This window comes from Xyrauchen texanus, chromosome 6 (assembly GCF_025860055.1).
Source record: "Xyrauchen texanus isolate HMW12.3.18 chromosome 6, RBS_HiC_50CHRs, whole genome shotgun sequence".
NCBI lineage: Eukaryota > Metazoa > Chordata > Actinopteri > Cypriniformes > Catostomidae > Xyrauchen > Xyrauchen texanus.
The window spans coordinates 9,567,623-9,589,512 of record NC_068281.1 but is presented as its reverse complement, the minus strand read 5'-3'; the positions used below and the strand labels follow the sequence as shown (position 1 = coordinate 9,589,512).

Below are 21,890 nucleotides of genomic sequence, written 5' to 3'. Positions count from 1 at the left end.
TTATGAGTGGGGAAATAAGATTTGGCCGGCAAGAATGCGGGTCAGTGTTTGTGTAATATATAAGCACATAGTGGGAAGGGAACGACAGAGCGGCGGTGCCGGTCTGTGTGGAATGTGTCCCATCAGTGCAGCTCACCAGGGGAGCTGTAGCGTATTAAACCGCTAGTAGCGGGCACTTCCATATTGTAAAATCTGACAAATGTGGAGGGGGAAGTCCATCCCGCTGCCACACATATGTCGTGAATGGGAATCCCGCTGGACCATGCCCACGAGGATGCCATGCCTCTAGTGGAGTGAGCCCTAATGCCCAACGGGCATGGCAGGTCTTTTGACGCGTATGCAGCAGCAATAGCGTCCACTATCCATCTAGATAGTGTCTGTTTCGAGGCGGCGAGACCTTTGGTGCACCCTCCGAACGAAACGAAAATCTGCTCAGAGCGTCTGAAAGCGGCGGAGTGCGCGGTATACAATCTCAGTGCTCTGACTGGGCAAAGGAGATTGGCGTCGCGTTCGCTATCGGATGCTGGTAGCGCTTTTAATGCAAAGTTATAGGCCATGATAGATTTTTCTGGTTCGTCAATGTAAACGACCACTGTTCTGTTCCAATACATCCATATTTGAAATCAGGGCTGGACTGGGAAGAGAAATCGGCCCAGGATTTTTTATCGCTGCACCGTTTTGTGTTCCGTTCTGCATAACGCGGCGGCATATTTTTGCTTAGCGTGGCCCATTCGGCATGTTTCGCGGCTGACCAACCTGACCCCACGGTTCACCAGATGGCCAGTATGCCCCTGATCGGCCCCAAAGTGTGTCAGCCCACCAGGAAAATGCCCGGTATGCCAGATTACCAGTCTAGCCATGTTTGAAATGCAATCCAAAGAAAATGAACAAACTCCACACAACAATAAAAAAAACTACATTTCAGGGTTAACACATTACGTACACCCTGAATATATTAAAATGTTTACTCAAGCAGCACCATAAACTATCAAACAGTCATTCATGAATGAAATTGTTTACTTACGTTTTTGTGGTCCAATAGTGTTTTAACTGCCACCTCTTTCAATAACAGTTCCTTTGCAAAGCTTGAATCATATTGTGACTGATTCACAAGCAATCCACTCTGATTTGAGCTAAAAACACACAATCCACGCTGAAATGTTCTAAATACGCAAACACAATCCATGGTGATGTTGGGTGCTTCAACCAGCTTCAACAGGCCAAAACAGAGACGCTGGTCTTCACAGGAGTGACATCTCACATCTTCTGTTTGTTTACACACACAACTGAATGCATTTCTACCAGTCAGTGGCCACAGCAGAATGAGACGTGTTTTTAAAAGTTGCAATTGTACCGCCTTAAATCGCGGTCACATCCCACATCCCTGTTTGAGTGCGACTGTCTGAGCACCAGTGGGCGGGGCCATGTGTGCAATGGCGAAAAATAGGCATTAATGTCTTGCTGAAAAGGCAGTCCTATGCAGATGCATTTGATCCGTGTGACATCACAAGTTCCACAAATTCCAAACCAGCCATTTCTAGAGCCTGGTTTTTCTATTAAGGAGGACGTTTTCAGTTCTGAAACTTACGGAATGTTTTTAAAGTGCAATGACATCTTATATATTAAAAGATCAAGGAAAATGTTATTCCTCGTGTCATGACCCCATTAAGATGAAAAATAATGGTAGTGTGTAGCACATAAACCCTTTGTTTCAAATAATTCCTTTATAAAGATTAGGGATGCAATGGTACATGTATCCATGATGAATCGAACGGATACAGGGCCTTCGGTATGGTACATGCAGTCACACAAATGATTACATATCTTAGCATGAGTGAAACCAATCACACAACATATAATTAACAACACAAACCACGTGGAACCAAGACGAAATAAGATGGGGGACCGCAAGGAAACAAAATTTGACTTCGTTTCCTCGTTTACCAGAATCCAACTTATGATTCATCTTAGTTTTGTGGCCCATTTCCCAAAAGCATTGTAACTTAAGTAGTACTTGAATATGCTCGTAGAATAACGAGTGTTCTGGAGTATTCGTACAACGCTAACAGCATTGTAAGTAGGGTTGCAGCGGTATCCCGGTTCCCTCTCGAGAGGTCTCTCCTATTGCGTAAGTAGCTTACGCTATGGGAAAACTCAGTTTCTCGAGAAATATTGAAGTCTTTATGTTAAACGCATTGCAGCTGCACAGCAGACAGCAATGAGCTCGGCAGCTCGGTCATTGGCTGTGCTGCGGCAACTTGCTCGAACCAATGACGGGGCGACTCTGAACACGCGACCAATGTGCGCGCTTCACGCCCGCGCGCTCAGAGCCCGCCAAGATTAGCGTGGGTAAGGCTATATATTAGGCGCCCCATCATGAGAGTTCTTTAGATTTAATCTCCTTCAGCGAAGACCTTCTCTTCGCTGGATCCTCCGGATTGTTGGAGTCTTTTCGCCCGCTGTTGACAAGCCTACAGCAGGACTGCTAAGAGGACGCCGGCGCCTTCGGCCGCCTTCGAAGCCTTCTGCTACGCCATCCGGCGCGCATCACTGATATCCTTTTTTACTTACAAGTGTTCGCCTCTGCGACACTTTTGATTTAAGTAAAAGAGCAATTTTCGAGGCGTTGTTCCAAATGCCTTTAACCTGCGCCTCGTGCAGAGGCCCTCTTCCTGACGGAGACCGTCACGTTATCTGCATTCGCTGCCTGGGACCTGACCACGCAGAAGCTGCTCTCATTCAGGGCGGATGCCCCGAATGTGACTCCCTGGGCCTCGCCGAGCTGCGCTCTCGCTTTGCCGCCTTCGCGCAAACGAGCCTGCTTCCACCGTGCTGCCGTCTCCTCCGTTCGAGCCGCGCAAGAAAAAGCGCCGCTCACAGAGGCTGCCATAGCACGTGGAATTCAGTGACGTCACGCCGGGTCAGTCCCCGCGTGCTTCACCACTACCCAAGATCTCCCCACCGCCAGTCCATTTCATGCAGGCGGACCAGCACCCCTCCAACAGAGCGGTGGGTCTCGTCTCGTTTGGCGCGTCAGGGGACGACGGTGAAAAGGATGACAGCCTTTCTATTGACGCTGCATCCGACGACTGGCCGGCTCGGCCTTCGCCCCCGCGCCGTCGACATTAGCGGACACGAGCACGGGCACCAGCATGGACTCTGAGATCGTCCGCATCCTGTCCAAAGCCGTGGAAGACCTCGGGCTCGACTGGTCTTCTCCGGAAGATCCCGCCCGCAGCCGGCTGGACGAGTGGTTCCTGCAGGGGCGCCGACAGGCCCCTCGACAGAGACCCTCCCCTTTCTTCCCCGAAGTTCACGACGAACTCACAAAGTCATGGAAAGCCCCGCACTCTGCTCGCCTGAAGCCTTCTTTCTCTTCCTCGCACTCCTCGGTGGACGGCGCGAGAGAAAGAGGCTACGAGGGAACCCCGCCCCTCGAGGAGGCTGTGGCCAACCATCTGTGCCCACCCTCCACCGCTGGATGGAAAGCCAAAGCTACGCCACTGACGTAGCCCTGCGAGCCACAAAGGCCACCGCCCAATCCATCGGCCGGGCCATGGCTAATCTGACTGTCCTTGAGTGCCATCTGTGGCTGACGCTAACAGAGATGAAGGACGCGGATAAGGTGCCATTTCTTGACGCGCCTATCGCTCCAAGCGGCCTGTTCGGACCGGCGGTAAAAGAGTTTGCTGAACGCTTCACTGAAGCTCGGAAGGATTCGCAGGGTATGCGTCACTTCCTGCCCAAGCGCTCCAGCTCGTCTCAGAGCCGCCAGAGACCGCCTCAGCAGCAGCAGCGAGCCAGGGCGGCGCCTCCCGTCTCCCAGCCAAAGAGCAGACCTGAAACGGATGCTCGACGCCGCTTGCATTCCGCTAACCGAAGGAAGCTGCCTGAGCAACGGGGTCCTCGGCCCAAGATCGTGCTGAACCCGGAGCCTCGTGAAGTCTTCCTAGCAATAGGAAGAAAAGAGAGAGTGCGTGTCTCGCAAAAGCCGGACCACTCTCTCTAAAACGTGTGAAACATTACCCAGTCCCCTTACAGGCGTCTGGAAATGTCTGTACAGCAGTCAATGGGCCAGTCACAGAACTCGCTCACCTGCAATCAAACGCCGTTTTAACGGCAACACACAGAAATCACAAAAAGAGTCATTTTCTGCCTGTGTCACTAAGGGGTCACGTGTCCACACTAAAGTGCGCATTCCCACGTATCAATACTGTCCAAACAGTGCCGAATACTTCCCCAGCTCCAGCTGGACGCACCATATATGTAGATCGTGTGCCTATTGTCATGTATGCACCACTACATGCAAGCACTGTTCCCACAGTTATAAACACTTCCCCAGTAAAAGCGGGAAATATTATAAAGGTAGCGCGCGTGCCTGCTGTCCTGCATGCACCCCTACACACAAACACTGTATGCATAGCCAAAAACCCCCCGCCGCGAGCGGGAGGCTTTATGAAAGTGGCGCGCGTGCCTACTACGGTATATGCACCCCCACCCATAAGCACTGCCCATACAGTTTCAAACAGTTCTCTGTCTCATGCCGCAAGCATCACAGATGCGACGCGCGAGCCAAGAAACTCCCTGCTAAGAGCGGGAAGCTTTATGAAAGTGGCGCGCGTGCCTATTACAATGTATGCACCCCCACCCATAAACACTGTCGATACAGTTTCAAACATTTCTCTGTCTCATGCCGCAAGCATCACGGATGCGACGCGCGAGTCAAGAAACTCCCCGCTAAGAGTGGGAAGCTTTATGACAGTGGCGCGCGTGCCTATTAAGATGTATGCACCCCCACCCGAAAACACTGTCCATACAGTTTCAAACATTTCTCCAGCTCATGCTGCGAGCAGTTCGGAGATAGCGTGCGTGCCTGTAATCTCACACGCACCCCTGCACTCGGCACTCAACAAGGCTGTTCAGCGCGTGCCCGCGCCTCTGACAGCTGTAAGCTCAGCACGCAATTTGCCGGTGGGGCCCATACGTCACTGCGACACACCCCAGCCAGCATTCAGCCCATATCAGTGCGAGCAAAAGCCTGGGAAAAAATCCCCGACATGCCGAAATGGGTTTTGAACATAATAAAACACGGTTACTCGCTTCAATTCGCCAGAGACCACCCCGCTTTTCAGCGGTGGTCGAGACGAAAGTGAGGAGAGATGTGTCACATGTTCTACGCACCGAGGTGCTCAAACTAATAGAGAAGGGCGCTATAGAAACTGTTCCTCCCTCTATGAGCTGAGGCAGGTTTTACAGCCGCTATTTTCTCATCCCGAAAAGGACGGTGGCCTCCGCCCCATCCTAGATCTCAGACATCTGAACAAAGCTTTAATGATTCGCTCGCTCAGAATGTTAACGACCAAACATATCCTCGCGCAAGTTCGCCCCGGGATTGGTTTCTATCAGTGGATTTGAAAGACGCTTACTTTCACATTCCGATAGCGCTCATCACAGGCCTTTTCTGAGATTCGCTTTCGAGGGACAGTCATACCAGTACACAGTACTACCATTCGGCCTATCATTGGCCCCCCCGTACATTCACGAAATGTATGGACGCAGCACTTTCCCCCCTGAGACAGCGGGGAGTGCGAATACTGAATTACCTCGACGATTGGCTAATCATAGCACAATCAGAGAGTCAGTTAACGACGCACAGATCTTGGATTATCAGCCATCTAGAATGCCTGGGTCTGAGAATCAATATCTCCTTTCTGGGAATAGTGCTAGACTCAGTGCAGATGACGGCGCACCTCTCATCAGAGTGTGCGCTCTCTATTCGACGCCTTGCAACATCATTCAGACCGGGCGCGCGCACCCCCGTCAAACGATTTCAAAGGATGCTCGGTCTCATGGCCTCGGCATCAGCTGTACTCCAGCTAGGATTGTTGCACATGCGTCCTCTCCAACACTGGCTCAAGAGCCGTGTCCCCACTCACGCGTGGCGCTCGGGCCACTTTTTAATCAGAGCAAATCACGGCTGTCTAAAAGCCCTGACGCCCTGGAAAGCCGTCGACTGGTATCGAACCGGCGTGAGTCTGGGCGTGAACACATGGAGAAAAATGATCACGACAGATGCCTCCAAAATAGGATGGGGGGCCCTTTACGAGGGCAGGCCTGTCTCCGGCTTTTGGTCAAACCCGGAAAAGCGCCTACATATAAACTGTCTGGAAATGAAAGCGGTCGCCTTGGCTCTCAGAGCCCTGCTTCCGTACCTGAAAAACGAACACATCCTGGTCCGAACGGACAACATGACGGTAGTATCATATATAAATCACCAGGGTGGACTCAGGTCGAGCTCCCTGCACTCTATGGCCAGAGAGCTCATCTCATGGTCACAGCACCACTTGCGCTCGCTGAGAGCAGCGCATGTGCCAGGCGTCCTGAACCAGGGAGCGGACATGCTGTCCAGAGACAAGGTTCTCCCAGGAGAATGGTCTCTCCACCCCCTGACGGTTCAGTGGTTATGGCAAACCTTTGGCAAGGCGGAGGTCGACCTCTTCGCCTCCAGGGAAAATGCGCACTGCCCCCTTTTCTTCTCAAAGAGCACGGACGCGCCGCCCAAGTCTGGTCGAGCCGCCCCTTGTATGCTTTTCCCCAATCGCGATGCTACCTCAGGTCATCAGTCGGATCAGGGAAGTGAAATGTGCAGTGCTCCTGGTAGCCCCTCTCTGGAAAAACCAGACGTGGTTTCCAGAACTGATGCAGATGATGCAATCTGCCCCATGGCCGATTCCGCTGAGGCTAGACCTCCTCAGGCAGGCCAACGGGATGATTCTTCATCCCCGCCTCGATCTGTGGGCCCTCCATGCATGGCCCCTCAACGGGTTCCCGAGAACCTCCCCAGTGGAGCTTTGAGAACCATCACGGAGGTGCTGAGCCCTCTACGAGACGCTTTATATGCCCAAAAGTGGAAAGTGTTCAGTGACTGATGTGATACCAAGAGCTTGAACCCCAAATCGCGCGAGATACCAAGTGTACTCGCCTTTTGCAAGAGCTGCTGGAGGCGGGCCGCACACCCTCCATGCTCAAAGTCTATGTGGCTGCCATAGCGGCGTCACACAGTCCTGATAAAGGACGCTCATTAGGAAAAACGACCTAATCATTCGCTTTCCTAAGAGGCGCTAGGAGGATGAACCCCCTCGCCCCCTCGGTGCCGATCTGGGACCTGGCCACGGTCCTGGACGCACTCAAGAGTGCCCCGCTCGAACCTCTCCGAACCGTGCACCTTAAACAGCTCTCGCTCAAAACTGCGCTCTTGCTGGCGCCGCCTCAGTCAAGAGAGTGGGCGTACCTGCACGCGCTGTCATCAAGCTGCTTGCCTGGAATTTGGACCTAACGACTGCAGAGTTGTCCTTAGGCCAAAGCACGGGTATATTCCTAAAGTGCTCTCCACACCCTTCAGAGTACAGGTGATATCTCTGGCAGCCTATCGCTCCCAGCGGATCTAAAGCGACGCTAATTTACTCTGCCCGGTCAGGGCGCTCAGAGTATATTTGGAACGTTCTGCCCCGCTCAGACAGACGGAACAATTATTCGTGATGCTTTGGCGGCCGCACTAAAGGTTCTCGCAGTTTCAAAGCAAAGAATATCGCGCTGGATAGTGGATGCTATAGCGCTGGCTTATGAAGCCAAGGGCCTTCAATGCCCCTTAGGCATCAGAGCTCACTCTACGAGGAGCATGGCCTCCTCGTGGGCGTGGTCGAGTGGGATACCCATTGAAGATATTTGTGCGGCGGCAGGCTGGGCCTCGCCTCGACATTTATCAGGTTTTATAACCTACAGGTCCCCTCATTGCATTCCAACATTCTATCAGCCTGACTTTTGAATGGACTGGAGTATGTATATGCTGAGCATTATCTCCTCCCTTATAGGTCCGTCTCTGACTGACTTAGAGGATTTTTTATGCATATCAATACATAGAAAAATCAGTACATAAGTTATGTGCTTGTGTTTTACAATGAGCGCCCCACCATGGACCTCCTTGGGGCAAAGGCGCTCTGTATTTTCCCATTATATAGCTCGCCGTTGGCCGGCTTGTTGGATAATCACTTTGCTTTAAGGCTCAGGCATCCGCCTTTGGCTTTATAGAGCGAAGTCAGCACGCACGGCGTTTTGCATGGTGTTCCCATAGCGTAAGCTACTTACGCAATAGGAGAGACCTCTCGAGAGGGAACGACTCGGTTACTAACGTAACCTCGGTTCCCTGAGAGGAGGGAACGAGTATTGCGTAAGCTGCAGTGCTTGTGCTTGGTCAGTCGCTTCAGTCGATTGAACCTAAAGAACTCTCATGGCGGGGCGCCTAATATATAGCCTTAGCCACGCTAATCTTGGCAGGCTCTGAGCGCTCGGGCGTGAAGCGCTCATTGGTCGCTGCTCAGAGTCGCCCGCCATTGGTTCGAGCAAGTTGCCGCAGCACAGCCAATGACCGAAGCTGCCTCGGCCATTGCTGTCTGCTGTGCAGCTGCAATGCGCTTTACATAAAGACTTCAATATTTCTCGAGAAACTGAGTTTTCCCATAGCGTAAGCTACTTACGCAATACTCGTTCCCTCCTCTCAGGAAACCGAGGTTACGTTATTCTGTACATGTATGTATTGTGATGTTTTATGTGGGGTATATGTAATGTATGTTATTTTATTTGTTTTCCTGCCCAGGGACAGCAGATGTAAACTAGCTATTAGCTAATTCTGGCGCAATTACTTTTAATTGTGCATTGTCCCTGTAAAAATAAACAATAAATGAAATGAAAAGTAACCGAGTCGATTTCACAGTATACCACGGTTTGAAAATTGACGGTTATCATACCATGTACATTTGCTTATCTACGGTATTGAGAAAAAAATGCAACCAGACGGAGAATCTCACATGCGCGTGCGCATCTCCTTTCCTCCTTGTCTGCCTGTCAGACTTGTCAACTTTCGACACACACACACACACACACACACATGTTGTGTTTCCATGTTTTATGGGGACTTTCCATAGACATAATGGTTTTTATACTGTACAAACTTTATATTCTATCCCCTAAACCTAACCCTACCCCTAAACCTAACCCTCACAGAAAACTTTCTGCATTTTTACATTTTCAAAAAACATAATTTAGTATGATTTATAAGCTGTTTTCCTCATGGGGACCGACAAAATGTCCCCACAAGGTCAAAAATTTCAGGTTTTACTATCCTTATGGGGACATTTGGTCCCCACAAAGTGATAAATACACGCTCACACACACACACACACACACACACACACACACACACACACACACACACACACACACACACACACACACACACACACACACACAGTTGTGTTTCCATGTTTTATGGGGACTTTCCATAGACATAATGGTTTTTATACTGTACAAACTTTATATTCTATCCCCTAAACCTAACCCTACCCCTAAACCTAACCCTCACAGAAAACTTTCTGCATTTTTACATTTTCAAAAAACATAATTTAGTATGATTTATAAGCTGTTTTCCTCATGGGGACCGACAAAATGTCCCCACAAGGTCAAACATTTCGGGTTTTACTATCCTTATGGGGACATTTGGTCCCCACAAAGTGATAAATACACGCTCACACACACACACACACACACACACACACACACACACACACACACACACACACACACACACACACACACACACACACGCGCAGCGGAGAAAATGTCAGAGAGAAGGGGTCTGACATGAGTGTGTGTGTGTGTGAGTTAAAGCAGTGTTTCTCAACTGGTCTATTCGGACTAATAGGGTAATATTGTGTCCCCCTAGCGAGTTGGTGCCCTAGGCAGACTGCGTAATATGCGTATAGGGAGCGGCGGTACTGGTTATTACACAAATATAATTAAGTTACAATTACGAGCAGCATTTTAAGTTCACATTTCTGCACTGTCACATGGACAGCAACTCTCTTAAGTACTGTAGCACTTAAAGCGCATCCTTGCACATTCATGTTAAGTGCAGTTTTGGGAAACGCACGTAAAAAATAGCTCGTAGAAAACGCTCTTATCCACTGAGATCGAAAGCTATTGGGAAACGCAGCCCAGAGCGGCAGACGGTACACTAGCAACTGCGGATCGGATAATTGCATGTGAAGTTTATGCGGACAGTTCTTTTTTCATCATGTGCGCTGCCACGGCGATATTCACTGTCGCGTGCTGTCTCCGTGTTTATATCCGCGTCTCCCGCTGAATGCGATTAGATGCGATTAACAATATGGCACAGCCTTTCTGCTTTTATTGACTTTCAGCCTTGTATGAATTTGTTTCTTCTGTGCAACACAAAATGAGATATTACAGCAGGCAAAATGTTAGCCTCAGTCTGCATTTACTGTCATTGTATGGAAAACCTAACTTACATTCTGCTTAAAATCTTCTTTTATGATCCAGAAAGTTTGGAACAAATAAGGGTGAGTAAATGATTACTTAGTTTTATTTTTTGGGTGAACTATCCCTTGTAAGTGTTTACAAACCTTCACTGAGTTAATGACTCCATCACTGTTCTATGAGTTTTGTATTATTCATAAAGACATTGTGACATCATTATATTGATGCCCTATGCTATAATCTATGTGTTTAAAACACTGCAAGGCAGAGTGTATATGCCTGTCCAAACATATAGGCAAACTTGACATTAAGTCACCACTTGAAAGTCACAGTCTTTCAAGAACAACTGTTAGAGTGCACCAATCACACTCCCCTTTAAAATAGGGGTCTGGGGTATGGTTAATGGTGACTGCAGTGCAGTTTGCAATTGATATAAGCACTCCAGCCTAACTTGCGTATTGCGGTGTGTTTCGTAATGTAAGGTAGCGGGTGATACCCAGGACTAGTAGAGCAAGGGTTCGTACCAAGCAATTACTCAAACTTGCAGAGTTTTTAATATTGACATATATAGGATTATCCTTTACCAATCAGGGTCTGATAATAACCAGATTGATGAAGTGGACAGCTGATACAAGATCCATTTCCATGTCCATGTCCAAACGTCTAATTGCTGATGTGAAGATATAAGTTAGTTTTGCTTTTTCCAAAAGGCTACAGATGGTTGGACCTACCCTGTAGCAAGAAATTGAATTGTACTTCCAAGACATCGATACAATAATATATCTCATTCCCGAGGTTTTTCTAAGCATGATTGTTTTCAAATTGGCTGAAAATGCAGTTTTCAGTGTCAGCCTAATTTAATTCTAAGCTTTCAATGAACCAACAAATTCGAGCTGATATTAATGTTTTCAATGTAATACCAAATGCTTTGCCTTCATTAACAACATCCTTGCACCATTAACTATCTTCATAATGACAGATCAATTCTGTAGCTGAAACAAATGCCCACATCCTTCATAAAGTTAGACCCCTGAGACAAACAGACAGATGGAGGAGAGACAGAAGAGATACATTCAGAGGTCCAAAAGGGAAAAACAGTAAGCTAGGAAGAAAAAGAAAGACAGCAAAAGAGAGGGAAAGTGAAGAGAATACCTGCAGCGCTCTCTCCGGCTTCTTCAAGAGGATGAAGGGATGTATGGATGGGTGATGAGTGGATGGATGGATGGATGGATGAGGGTCACATGAGTGTGGAAGCACGAGATGTGAAGCAAGAATGCAAAAAGAGAAGGAACAAAGAGAAACGATGAAAGAGATTAACATGTGCAAGTAGGTGTGCATGTGTGTTTGTGGGTGCTCGCTCAACAGAACCAAATAAATAAGTATCTCTGAAGAGTATTAAGGAGGATTTTTATGGTAAAATAATTAAATAATTGAAGCGAATGTTTGCTGGAGGGGAGGTGAGGTGTAAGATTGTGTTTCTGGATAATCAGAGGCTTTGCTGTGAGATGCGCTGGGTTAAATCCTAAATTAGAGTTAAAGCTGACAGCAGATGCTGCTCAACATGCTTCTTTTATACAGCACTGGAGATCTTAATATACATATCTATCTCCTCATACAGTATACACACACACACACACACACACACACACACACACACACACACACACACACAAAACCTGCTTGATCATAAGCTGACATATTTATGCTGATCTACCCACACACTAGGGATGGCCATGTTGGTCATTGTGTCTTCTGGACTTGTCAGCTGCGCTTTTTTTAATAGTTGGTCTATGGACATTACCATGATGCAGTGCAATGCAGTAACAGACGTCTTTTGCCATTGCTGTTTTCGTCTTGTGCCACAAACGTCTAGTTTTTAAGATGCTGTGTTAAGTTAAACACCCCCTAATGAGCATTGAGTGCTGTTACTGCAAGCCACAGTATTCAATGCTAAAGCAAACTGCTGTCTGACTAAATGGACTGCTAGATACTGCTGAAAATACAGTAAACATTAGGCCCCCTTTTAGCTAATTTGTGAATAAAGTAGTTGTTTCTATAGGGTCACATTACCAATTTCGATACCACAGCAAAAACTTATTTGCTATTGAACATACTCCTTTATTTAAAAAGTACAAGTCTAAAAATGTATTATATAAATGGCCTATTAAATTACAACAATGGCATGTAGTATTTAAGTATTATTATTCTTGTATTCCTACAAACAAAAGGAATTATTCAAGAGAAGCACACAGTCAAGTTAGCAACAGAAAAAAAGATGAAATGAATGAAAACAAATACTACTTGGAATGTTCCAGATTTAATACAAGTTAAGCTCAGTCTACATTATTTGTGCCATAATATTGATTACCACAAACAATTTAGTTTTACTTGCCCCTCCTTTTCTTAAAAAAAAAAGAAGCAAAAATCGATGTTACAGTGAGGCACTTACAATGGAAGTGAATGGGGGGGGGAGTCAATTTTTGAACGTTATAATACTCACTTTTTCACAGGTATAGCCACAAGACATAAACAATATGCAAGCAAACATGATTTTAGTGTGATAAATGTGATGAAATAAAATGTTGTGGCACTCAACATTATACAACAAATGCTGTCTATTGAACTTAACTTGTATTGAACCCAGACTATTCCTGTAAAATACACACAGTTTCAAAAATGTAGCCACAACATGATTATAGTGTGATAAAATCGCTAACCTTATCAGTGTAAAGTTATATCCAGTTTACAATTTCATTGCCATGACAACGTAACCCCGGTAAACCCTGCAAGTGTGTGCAAGTGTGCAAGATTTTATCACACAAAAATTGTGTAGATCACAGAATTTCTCACACTAAACTCATGTAAAGCACATAATGCTTGTGTCTTGTGGCTATACTCTTGAAAGTTTAATTCAATTCCATTGTATGTTGCTTGCTGTAACTGCGATTTCTGTTTTTTTATTTTTATTTTAAATAAACAAGGGTCGAGTGGAAAGTATTTTCTGTGGTAATCAAATTTATGCCACAAAAGCTGTTGATTGAGCTTAACACAGAAGAAACCTTTAAAATGAGTCGGTACTCAGTACAACCAATACTGTAGAAGGGTACCCAAGTACCAGTACTTTTGACATCCCTCGTTGTAACTGGATTTTTATCAGTCTAAAACACACACAACGTACATAGAAAGAAGAAACTATGATCACTTTCATATCAGTGTATTGCCACAGTTGCATATTAAAAACATATTTAAGTTTGTACATGTGCACAATGAATTACCTGTAAAGGTGTACACTCCATTCAGCCGGGGGACAGATGAAGGAGTGACAGGAGGTGATAAGGGGGGTGACGGAGGGGTGTGAGCAGGAACAGAGGAGGGTGGAAGAGAGAGGTCAGGGAAAAGAGCATTGGAAAAAGAGGTGGTGGGAATTTCAGGAGAAGGAGGTAGAGAGGGAGAGGTAGTGGGTGAAGGAGCGAGAGTAGAAGAGATGGATTGAGTGGACGTAGGCACAGAGGTGGAAGAGGAGGGAGAAGGGTAAGTTTTACTCTCTGTGGAGGCTGAAACAGAGGGATCAGCAGGAGACGTAGGATAAACAGTGGATGAATGTAAAAGAGGAGGAGGAGAGTTGAGGATGAGGAGGTCTGGATCTCTTAGATCTTGGAAGATGAAGGGAGAGAAATGACAACAGAGAACAATAGAAAGGAGGGATGAGAAATGGATGATGGATGGGAAGGAAAGTGGAAGTGGAAGAGAAAATAAAGAGTGTGTCATGCAAAAAGAGAAACAGAAAGAAAAGAAAGTAAATTCAGAAGAGAAGTGAAAGAAAACCTAAAACAGTTACAGAAACAAATGATGACGAAAACAGAAAAACAAACATGTATTTTTTTATCCATCCTTCCCTCCCTTTCGTTTGTCTCTCATTAAGTACCTTGCACCAGGAGTGTGTATGATCCGTCCCCCTTGCCGATTCCGTTATCAGCCTGGCACCGATAAACGCCATTATCTGACTTGTTGAGAGATTCGAAGCGCAAGAATGCACCGTCCACCTTCACCAGTGGGGGAAGCTCTCCGTCCTTTTTTTCCCACTCGAATGCAGTTGGTCTGTTAGTGAGAGAGAGAGAGAGAGAGAGAGAGAGAGAGAGAGAGATTACAAAACATATACAGCGTTTTCAAATTTCACATCAAAAGAAAAGACGAAAGAGTCATTTAATTGGGCAGATTGAAGGGTTTTTGCAATTTGGCACACCATCAAAAGAACATCATACACATGATACACGTCTCAGAGGGACTGGAGTAGTCCCGAGCACAGCAAAACTGAATCACTTGAGAAGTGAACTGAATCAAATTCAAGTCAATCAGAGGGGAAGTTAACCATGTGACCACAAATTTAACAAACTACCGGCGATGTGACACTTCTGAACCTTTACTCACAAACAGAATGGTCAATTTCCAGAAACAGTGTCCAGAAACATGCTTTTCTTTCTTATTTAATTGCTGTCAGGGTGATTGACCCTTAAAGTGAATCCATCTGCTGAATCCATCAGTCTGCATTATTTTAACTTTATCTTTAAGAAATTATGTTTAAATGCCTATACTACCCAGGATCCTCAAGGGTAATGATCCACTAATCAGAGAATTGTGGACAACAAAGCGCACCAAACAAGCTCTGATGCAACCACCTACTCCCATGTCGCACTGTGAATGTTGCAATCGAGTCTGTCTCCCAACACTGTCAAACTACTTATTTATTTGCATATATCTGAATATTTTGCTACACAATTAAAATGTATTGTTTCTATATAAACTACTTTAAATCAATAGTTTTATATATTTGTACATCATTTTTAATTTGGCTACGTCATTCTCACTGTTTCATAAAATTGTGGAAAAAACAATTATAAGTATATGAAATACATAGATGGCGTATAAAGTGGGCGGCAGAAATCACAAGAAGTTAAACACTTCCTCATCTACCATTGTTTGCGAAATAAACAGACCCACCTCAAACTAACACCAAAGTTTAAGCCAATGTTGCTATGTCGGGCTGCTCAAACAAACATACTGCAATTCTGTTTGTTGCCACTAGAAGAAATTGAGCAGTATATCATAACAGTAATCCATACCATTCCAATCCAATGGGTTTTGGGTGAGGACAGAAGTAACTCTTTATTCACTGCATATCTTGCCACTGCAGTCTCTTGACATGATCATGTTTTCAAGCTCGATTACACTTCCTAGTGCTTAACGCATGCGCAGAGCCCTAGATTGTGCTAGGAAGTGTAATCAAGCTTGAAATCACAATCGCGCTTAGCGAAAGCAATGGCAAGATGTACAGTGAAAAAGGGGTTACATTGACATGATCACGATCGCCAAGGAGACTGCTGATGTCAAGATTTATTGTAAAAAAGGATTTATATTTTGGACTGTTCTGATCAAAAACGATTACATCACTACAGGAGGATTAAACCACTGGAGTTTTATGGATTACTTTTATGCTGCCTTTATGTGCTTTTTGGAGTTTCAAAGTTTTGGTCACCATTCACTTGCATTGTATGGATTTACAGAGCTAAGATATTCTTCTAAAAAAATTTAATTTCTGTTCTACAGAAGATAGAAATGCAAACACATCTGGAGTACACTAGTAGCACACTACATTTACTTGAGTACTGTTAAGAGTAGGTTTAATAGTGGGTACTTTTTACTCTTACTCAAGTAAATTTCAAATGAATTATTTTTACTTTTATCTCGTTACAATGGCCGACATTCCTGTCATTACATTACTGGTTTTAATTAACTACGTTTTAATAAATGTGTAATTTATTGAGAGATTTTAGAATGGAAATTTTATGACAGCAGAACTTTACAGTTGCAGTCTGTCACTCGAGTCAAATTCATCACTGCAGCAGCAGCAAGCGCTCAAAATAAACACTTTCTTTCATCATGTAATGCATTCATTTTACGCCAAGGCAAGCAGATATTTTAAGATTAAAATTGCAGCTCCAACTTAAGAAAACTTGTGGTGAGTTTTGTCATTTGTGATAACGTGAGCTTGTCTGTGTTGTGGTGATGGTCATTTTCAGGGTGATTCTGTAACTATGGGCTCTTATGACCTCGGTTTATGAGTATACTGTACATTTTTTACATCAGTGCAGAAATGTATCAGTGCATACTGTATAAATCCATGTTAACATCTGTGTTAAGTGTAAATGCCTTTTGCTCTGCCGATCGTATGCGTGTGTGACTACTGGAGTACATCTCTGTGCAGGCACACAGCAACTTTCATTTGACAGATGTGATGGGTTTTTCTCATGGACAAGCTCTGAACTTAAATAAGCCTAACAAGCTTCCAAATAAAGATATAATGTGCAGTGTATCCTTACTGTACAGAACTAATGATCTAAATTCTTTCTACACTGAAAATACTGTAACTACACTGAACTAGAATCCATGCAGGACTATAACCCTGTAAAACCTGACATATGACAGAATTGTCAGATATGTATTTATCTTTTTTTATGTACATTAAACAGTTTTTAGTACCATTAGGCAAAATATATTTTTTTTATGTTTCATATTTGATACATTAGGCTTTAAATGTCATTATCATCCAGAGGCAAAGTAATTCATTTTTGTATAGGACATTTGTTATTTAATTCTACTTAGCCCTTACAAGCTACAGTGGTATATCTTGGACTTTTCAGTGATACCAAATATTTGAGAGTTTGGCCATAACAACTTCCTCTCCTTGGTCTATAAATATGAATGAAATGTATCACAGTTCAATTCAGCAAATAAAATACAATAATAATAATAATAATAATAATTAAAAAAAAAAAAGAAAAAAAATATATATATATTGTGTGTATTTTCATATTTAGAAGATTATGTCATTATAAAGATCTCATTATTTTACATTACATTTTATATAATATGAAATATTAATTCACACTTTAAATATTTCTTATAAAAAGTATATGTAACACTTTCGTTTAGGTATCAGAAATTAGACAGCAATTAATGACTAATAATTGGACTTGTAAGGACTTGTTATGGGCTTATATGGAATTATAAGTTATTTATTAGAAAACACTCTTTACATGTGTTTTTTCCTAACAATTAACTTATATGATTGTGCCTGTGGAATATTGTTCACGTTTTTCATCTTAATAATGACTAGAAACGAATCGTTTACCTAACGTAACCTCGGTTCTTTCTAGATGAGGGAACGAGTATTGCGTAAGCTAGCTTACGCTATGGGAAAGATTCATCTTTTCTGAGATATTGAAGCCAAAAAATTATCCTTAATTTTGTATCCATTGTCAACGCAGTGCAGCAGCTGCATACCTTGAGCGGGCTAGCTAGCGAGCTCATTGGTTGCTCTGCGGCAACTGCTGCAGCCTATAGACGAACTTGAGTGAACTCGCGTCCAATGACGAGCGCCGCGCCGTCACTGTATCAAAGCCCGCCAGAATGGGCATGGCTAGAGTGCATATAAGCGTAAGTTCGTAGGCTGGAACCCTGGTTTTCATTGAATGAAGCGAAAATCGCTCGTGGCGCGAGCACGGCCGGCTACGCAATACTCGTTCCCTGATTTAGAGAGAACCGAGGTTACGTTAGGTAACCGATTTGTTCTCTTACGAGAGGTTCTCTCGTATTGCGTAAGCTAGCTTACGCTACGGGAACCCATTGTCAACGCCGTCGCGCCAAGCATCCACTGCATGAGCCCCGGGGTGGGGGACCCGGGGAGCCCTTGTGAGTGGGGAATAATATTTGGCCGGCAAGAGTGTGGGCCAGTGTGTGTGTAATACATAAGCACATAGTGGGAAGGGAAAGACAGAGCGGCGGTGACGGTCTGTGTGGAATGTGTCCCGTCAGTGCAGCTCACCAGGGGAGCTGTAGCGTATTAAACCGCTAGTAGTTTTGCCTGCAGGGCAGGCACTTCCAGATTGTAAAATCTGACAAAGGTGGAGGGGGAAGCCCAGCCCACTGACACACATATGTCGTGAATGGAAATCCCGCTGGACCATGCCCACGAGGAGGCCATGCCTCTAGTGGAGTGAGCCCTAATGCCTAACGGGCATGGTAGGTCTTTTGACGCAGTACGCGGCAGCAATAGCGTCCACTATCCATCTAGACAGTGTCTGTTGGGAACCGATGGGGGGCGCGGGAGTTCATCCTTCTAGCTCCCCTGAGGAAGCGGATGACCAGCTCGTTTTTTCCCAGTGACTGGCCGTGCAGGGGTTCAGCGAACGCCGCGACGGCCGCCACGTACACTTTGAGCGTGGATGGGGATCTGCCCTTATCCAGCAGCTCTTGTAAAAACACGAGCAGCGACGACACCCCACATGTCCGTGGGTCCAGGTCTCTGTCGGTTCACCATTTTGAAAACACAGACCATTTGGACGCATAGAGTCTTCTCGTGGAAGGGGCTCTAGCGTGTATGATAGTGTTTATTACTCCTTCTGGCAAAGCGACGGGTAGTCGTTGATCACCCACGCGTGCAGCGCCCAGCGCTCTGGGTGGGGATGCCAGATCGTGCCGCGAGCTTGAGAGAGGAGATCTGCTCTCACTGGAATGGGCCACGGGGCTGTCAGTGACAGCTGCGTAAGCTCCGGGAACCATGTCTGATTCTCCCAGCGCGGGGCTATGAGGAGCACCGAGTGACGCGTTTCCCTGATCCTCTGCATTACCTGTGGCAATAGCGAGACGGGAGGGAAGGCGTAAAGCGGGCGGTTGGGCCAGTCCTGGGCCAGCGCGTCCTCGCTTTTCGAGAAAAATACTGGGCAGTGAGAGTTCTCTTCTGACGCAAAGAGGTCTATCTCTGCTCTGCCGAATATGCTCCATAACTTCTGGACTGTTTGAGCGTGCAGGGACCATTCCCCTGGGGAAATATTGTCTCTGGACAGTCTGTCTGGGCCGTCGTTCAGGTGGCCTGGCACGTGCGTCACCCTCAGCGAGCGCAGGTGGCACTGGGACCAACTCAGTATGCGTTTTGTCAGATGGAAGAGGTTCCTGGATCTGACACCGCCCTGACGGTTTAGATAGGATACCACAGATCTGTTGTCCGAACGGACCAGGACGTGGTGACCCTGAATGACCGGGAGGAAGCGCACGAGCGCGTACTCGACCGCTATCATTTCCAGACAATTTATGTGAAGGAGCTTTTCCTGAACTGACCATAGGCCAAAAACCGGAGAGCCCTCGCAGACCGCGCCCCAACCCGTGTTGGACGCGTCTGTCGAGATGACTTTTCGGCGAGATACAGCTCCCATCGTCACTCCCGCTGATACCATTCGGCCACTGCCCAGGGCTGCAGAGCTGAGATACAGGTCTGAGTCACTCTGATCGGCTGGCGGCCCGTGGCCCAAGCCCGGCGAGACGCGCGGGTGTTTAGCCAATGCTGAAGCGGGCGCATGCACAGTAAACCCAGCTGAATTACTGCTGCGGCTGAGGCCATGTAACCTAGCATTCTCTGAAATTTTTTCAGAGGCGTGAGGCTGTTCATCTGAAAGGACGCGGCTAGTCGCTGAACATGGCGCACGCGCTGTGTAGATAAGAGTCTAGTTCTATTCCAAGGAAGGAAATTGCCTGACTGGGCTGTAGTGAGCTCTTGGTCCAATTGACTGCAAGACCCAAACTGTTCAGATGACTGAGGAGAACTGTCCTGTGAGACAGAAGCTCCGTATGTGACTGTGCCAAAATCAGCCAATCGTCCAAATAGTTCAGAATTCGCAAGCCCTGACTCCGCAGGGGTGCGAGCGCCGCATCCATGCACTTCGTGAAAGTACGGGTGCTAAAGACAGGCCGAACGGAAGGACTGTGTATTGATAAACCTGGCCGTCGAAGGCGAATCTCAAGAATGGCCTGTGACGAGGATTTATCTGAATCTGAAAGTAGGCATCTTTCAGATCGAGAGAAATAAACCAGTCCCCTGGCGCACATGCGCGAGGAGTTTCCTGATTGTAAGCATTTTGAACGGTCTTTTTGCGAGCACCTTGTTCAAAACCCTGAGATCTAATATTGGTCTGAGGCCGCCGTCTTTCTTGGGGACAAGAAAATAAAGGCTGTAAAACCCTGACTCGCTCAGAGAAGGTGGCACTCTCTCTGTGGCCCTTTTGCACAGAAGGTTTGCTATTTCTGAACGAAGCATGCAGGCTGCTTCCGTGTTCACAGTAGTTTCGAGCCGCGCTCTGAAGCGGGGAGGGCGGTGATCGAACTGTAGCAAATAGCCCTGTTTTATTGTGCTTAACACCCATTTGGATATCCCTGGGATAGCTTTCCACGCTTTGAAGCGTAACGCTAGAGGGTGAATGGCCAAGTCGCCCTGATTGCCGCACACAGCGAGCTGAACAGAATGTGTGAGTGCGCTTACTGTGCTTATGCATGACTGCTCGCAGACAGCAGGGACAGGCTGTTCTGTGAGTGACTTCCCGATTGAGGTGAATGGGGAAAGAGTCACATCTGTGAAGTGATGCTTGCGAGCATAGTCACGAGCATGGGACTTACATACAGAGAGGTGTTTGCTGGCCGTGTGACAGAGCGGGCAGAGAAGGGCGCGCGCACGGATTCGTGGGCGCGTTTATTGACTCTAACACTCGAGCTGGCTGTGTCCGCTTTATGTGAGTGGGCTCTGATAGGGACACAGGAAGTGTAATGCTTGTGTGTAGGGGTGAACACTGGATTGTGGGCACATTTTCTACACATAAGGCATGTTTGCTTTTACAAGATTTCTTTGGGTCGCCGTGAAAGCGGCATTTGAGTGCAGGCAAGCGGGCAGTATCACCGGCTTGTTGGCTGCTGAATCCACCACTGCAGTAGCCTGAGAGAAGGGGACTGACAGGGGGCGAAGCTTTGACGGTGGTCCGGCCGTGGCGGGACTGAGCCGTCGTTTCCTCAACAAGGCTAGGAGGACTTCGGTTGCTCAGGTTTCAGCGCAATCTTAGGCCGAGGCCCGCGGGGGGGCGGCGGTCTGCGGCGGCTGTCTGAGCACGATCTAGGGCGGCCGCCCTGTCGATGCTGAGAAGTCTGGCTTTGCTGAGCTTGGCGCTGTGAAGAGGCTCATGCAGGAGGCTGGTCACGTGGGCGGCCTGCAGAGGAGCTAGCGCGATGAGGCAGGAAGAGATTCATGGCTTGGGTGGCTTTCTGGACTTCCGAGAAACGGTCAACAATGCCACTCACCGCGGAACCGAAGAGACCGGACGGAGAGAGCGGCGCGTTGAGGAACGTGGAGCGTTCAGCTTCTCCCATGTCGGCTAGCGTTAGCCATAGGTGTCTCTCGGTCACAGTCAGCGCGGCCATGCACTTCCCTAGGGCTTGAGCTGCAGCTTTGGTGGCGCGAAGGGCGAGATCCATCGCGCTCCTTAGATCTGAAACAGCCTCTGGGTGCCTGCCTTTCTCATCCCACTCTCGAAGAAGGTCCGCTTGGAGGATCTGTAAAACGGCCATGGAATGCAGAGCAGATGCGGCTTGGCCGGCGGCGGCATAGGCGCGGCCAACACAGGCAGAAGTAGTTCTGCAGGCCTTAGACGGGAGCACTGGCTTAGACCGCCATCTCGCGGAGG

The 21,890-nt window shown here is 46.7% G+C and overlaps 1 protein-coding gene across 2 annotated transcripts in view; it reads right to left on the bottom strand.

Moving 5' to 3' along the window:
* Positions 1-21,890, bottom strand: part of LOC127645294 (cell adhesion molecule 3-like) — a 120,118-nt gene that overhangs the window by 7,786 nt on the left and 90,442 nt on the right. Inside the window, exons 8-10 of one of the 2 annotated variants that reach the window (XM_052128864.1) lie at positions 14,258-14,430; positions 13,608-13,985; positions 11,485-11,505 (exon numbers count right to left, since the gene is read on the bottom strand). In XM_052128864.1, the coding sequence (XP_051984824.1) occupies positions 11,485-11,505; positions 13,608-13,985; positions 14,258-14,430 (572 nt within the window). The remainder of the gene's footprint in view (positions 1-11,484; positions 11,506-13,607; positions 13,986-14,257; positions 14,431-21,890) is intronic. The other variant, XM_052128865.1, reaches the window with a different exon arrangement.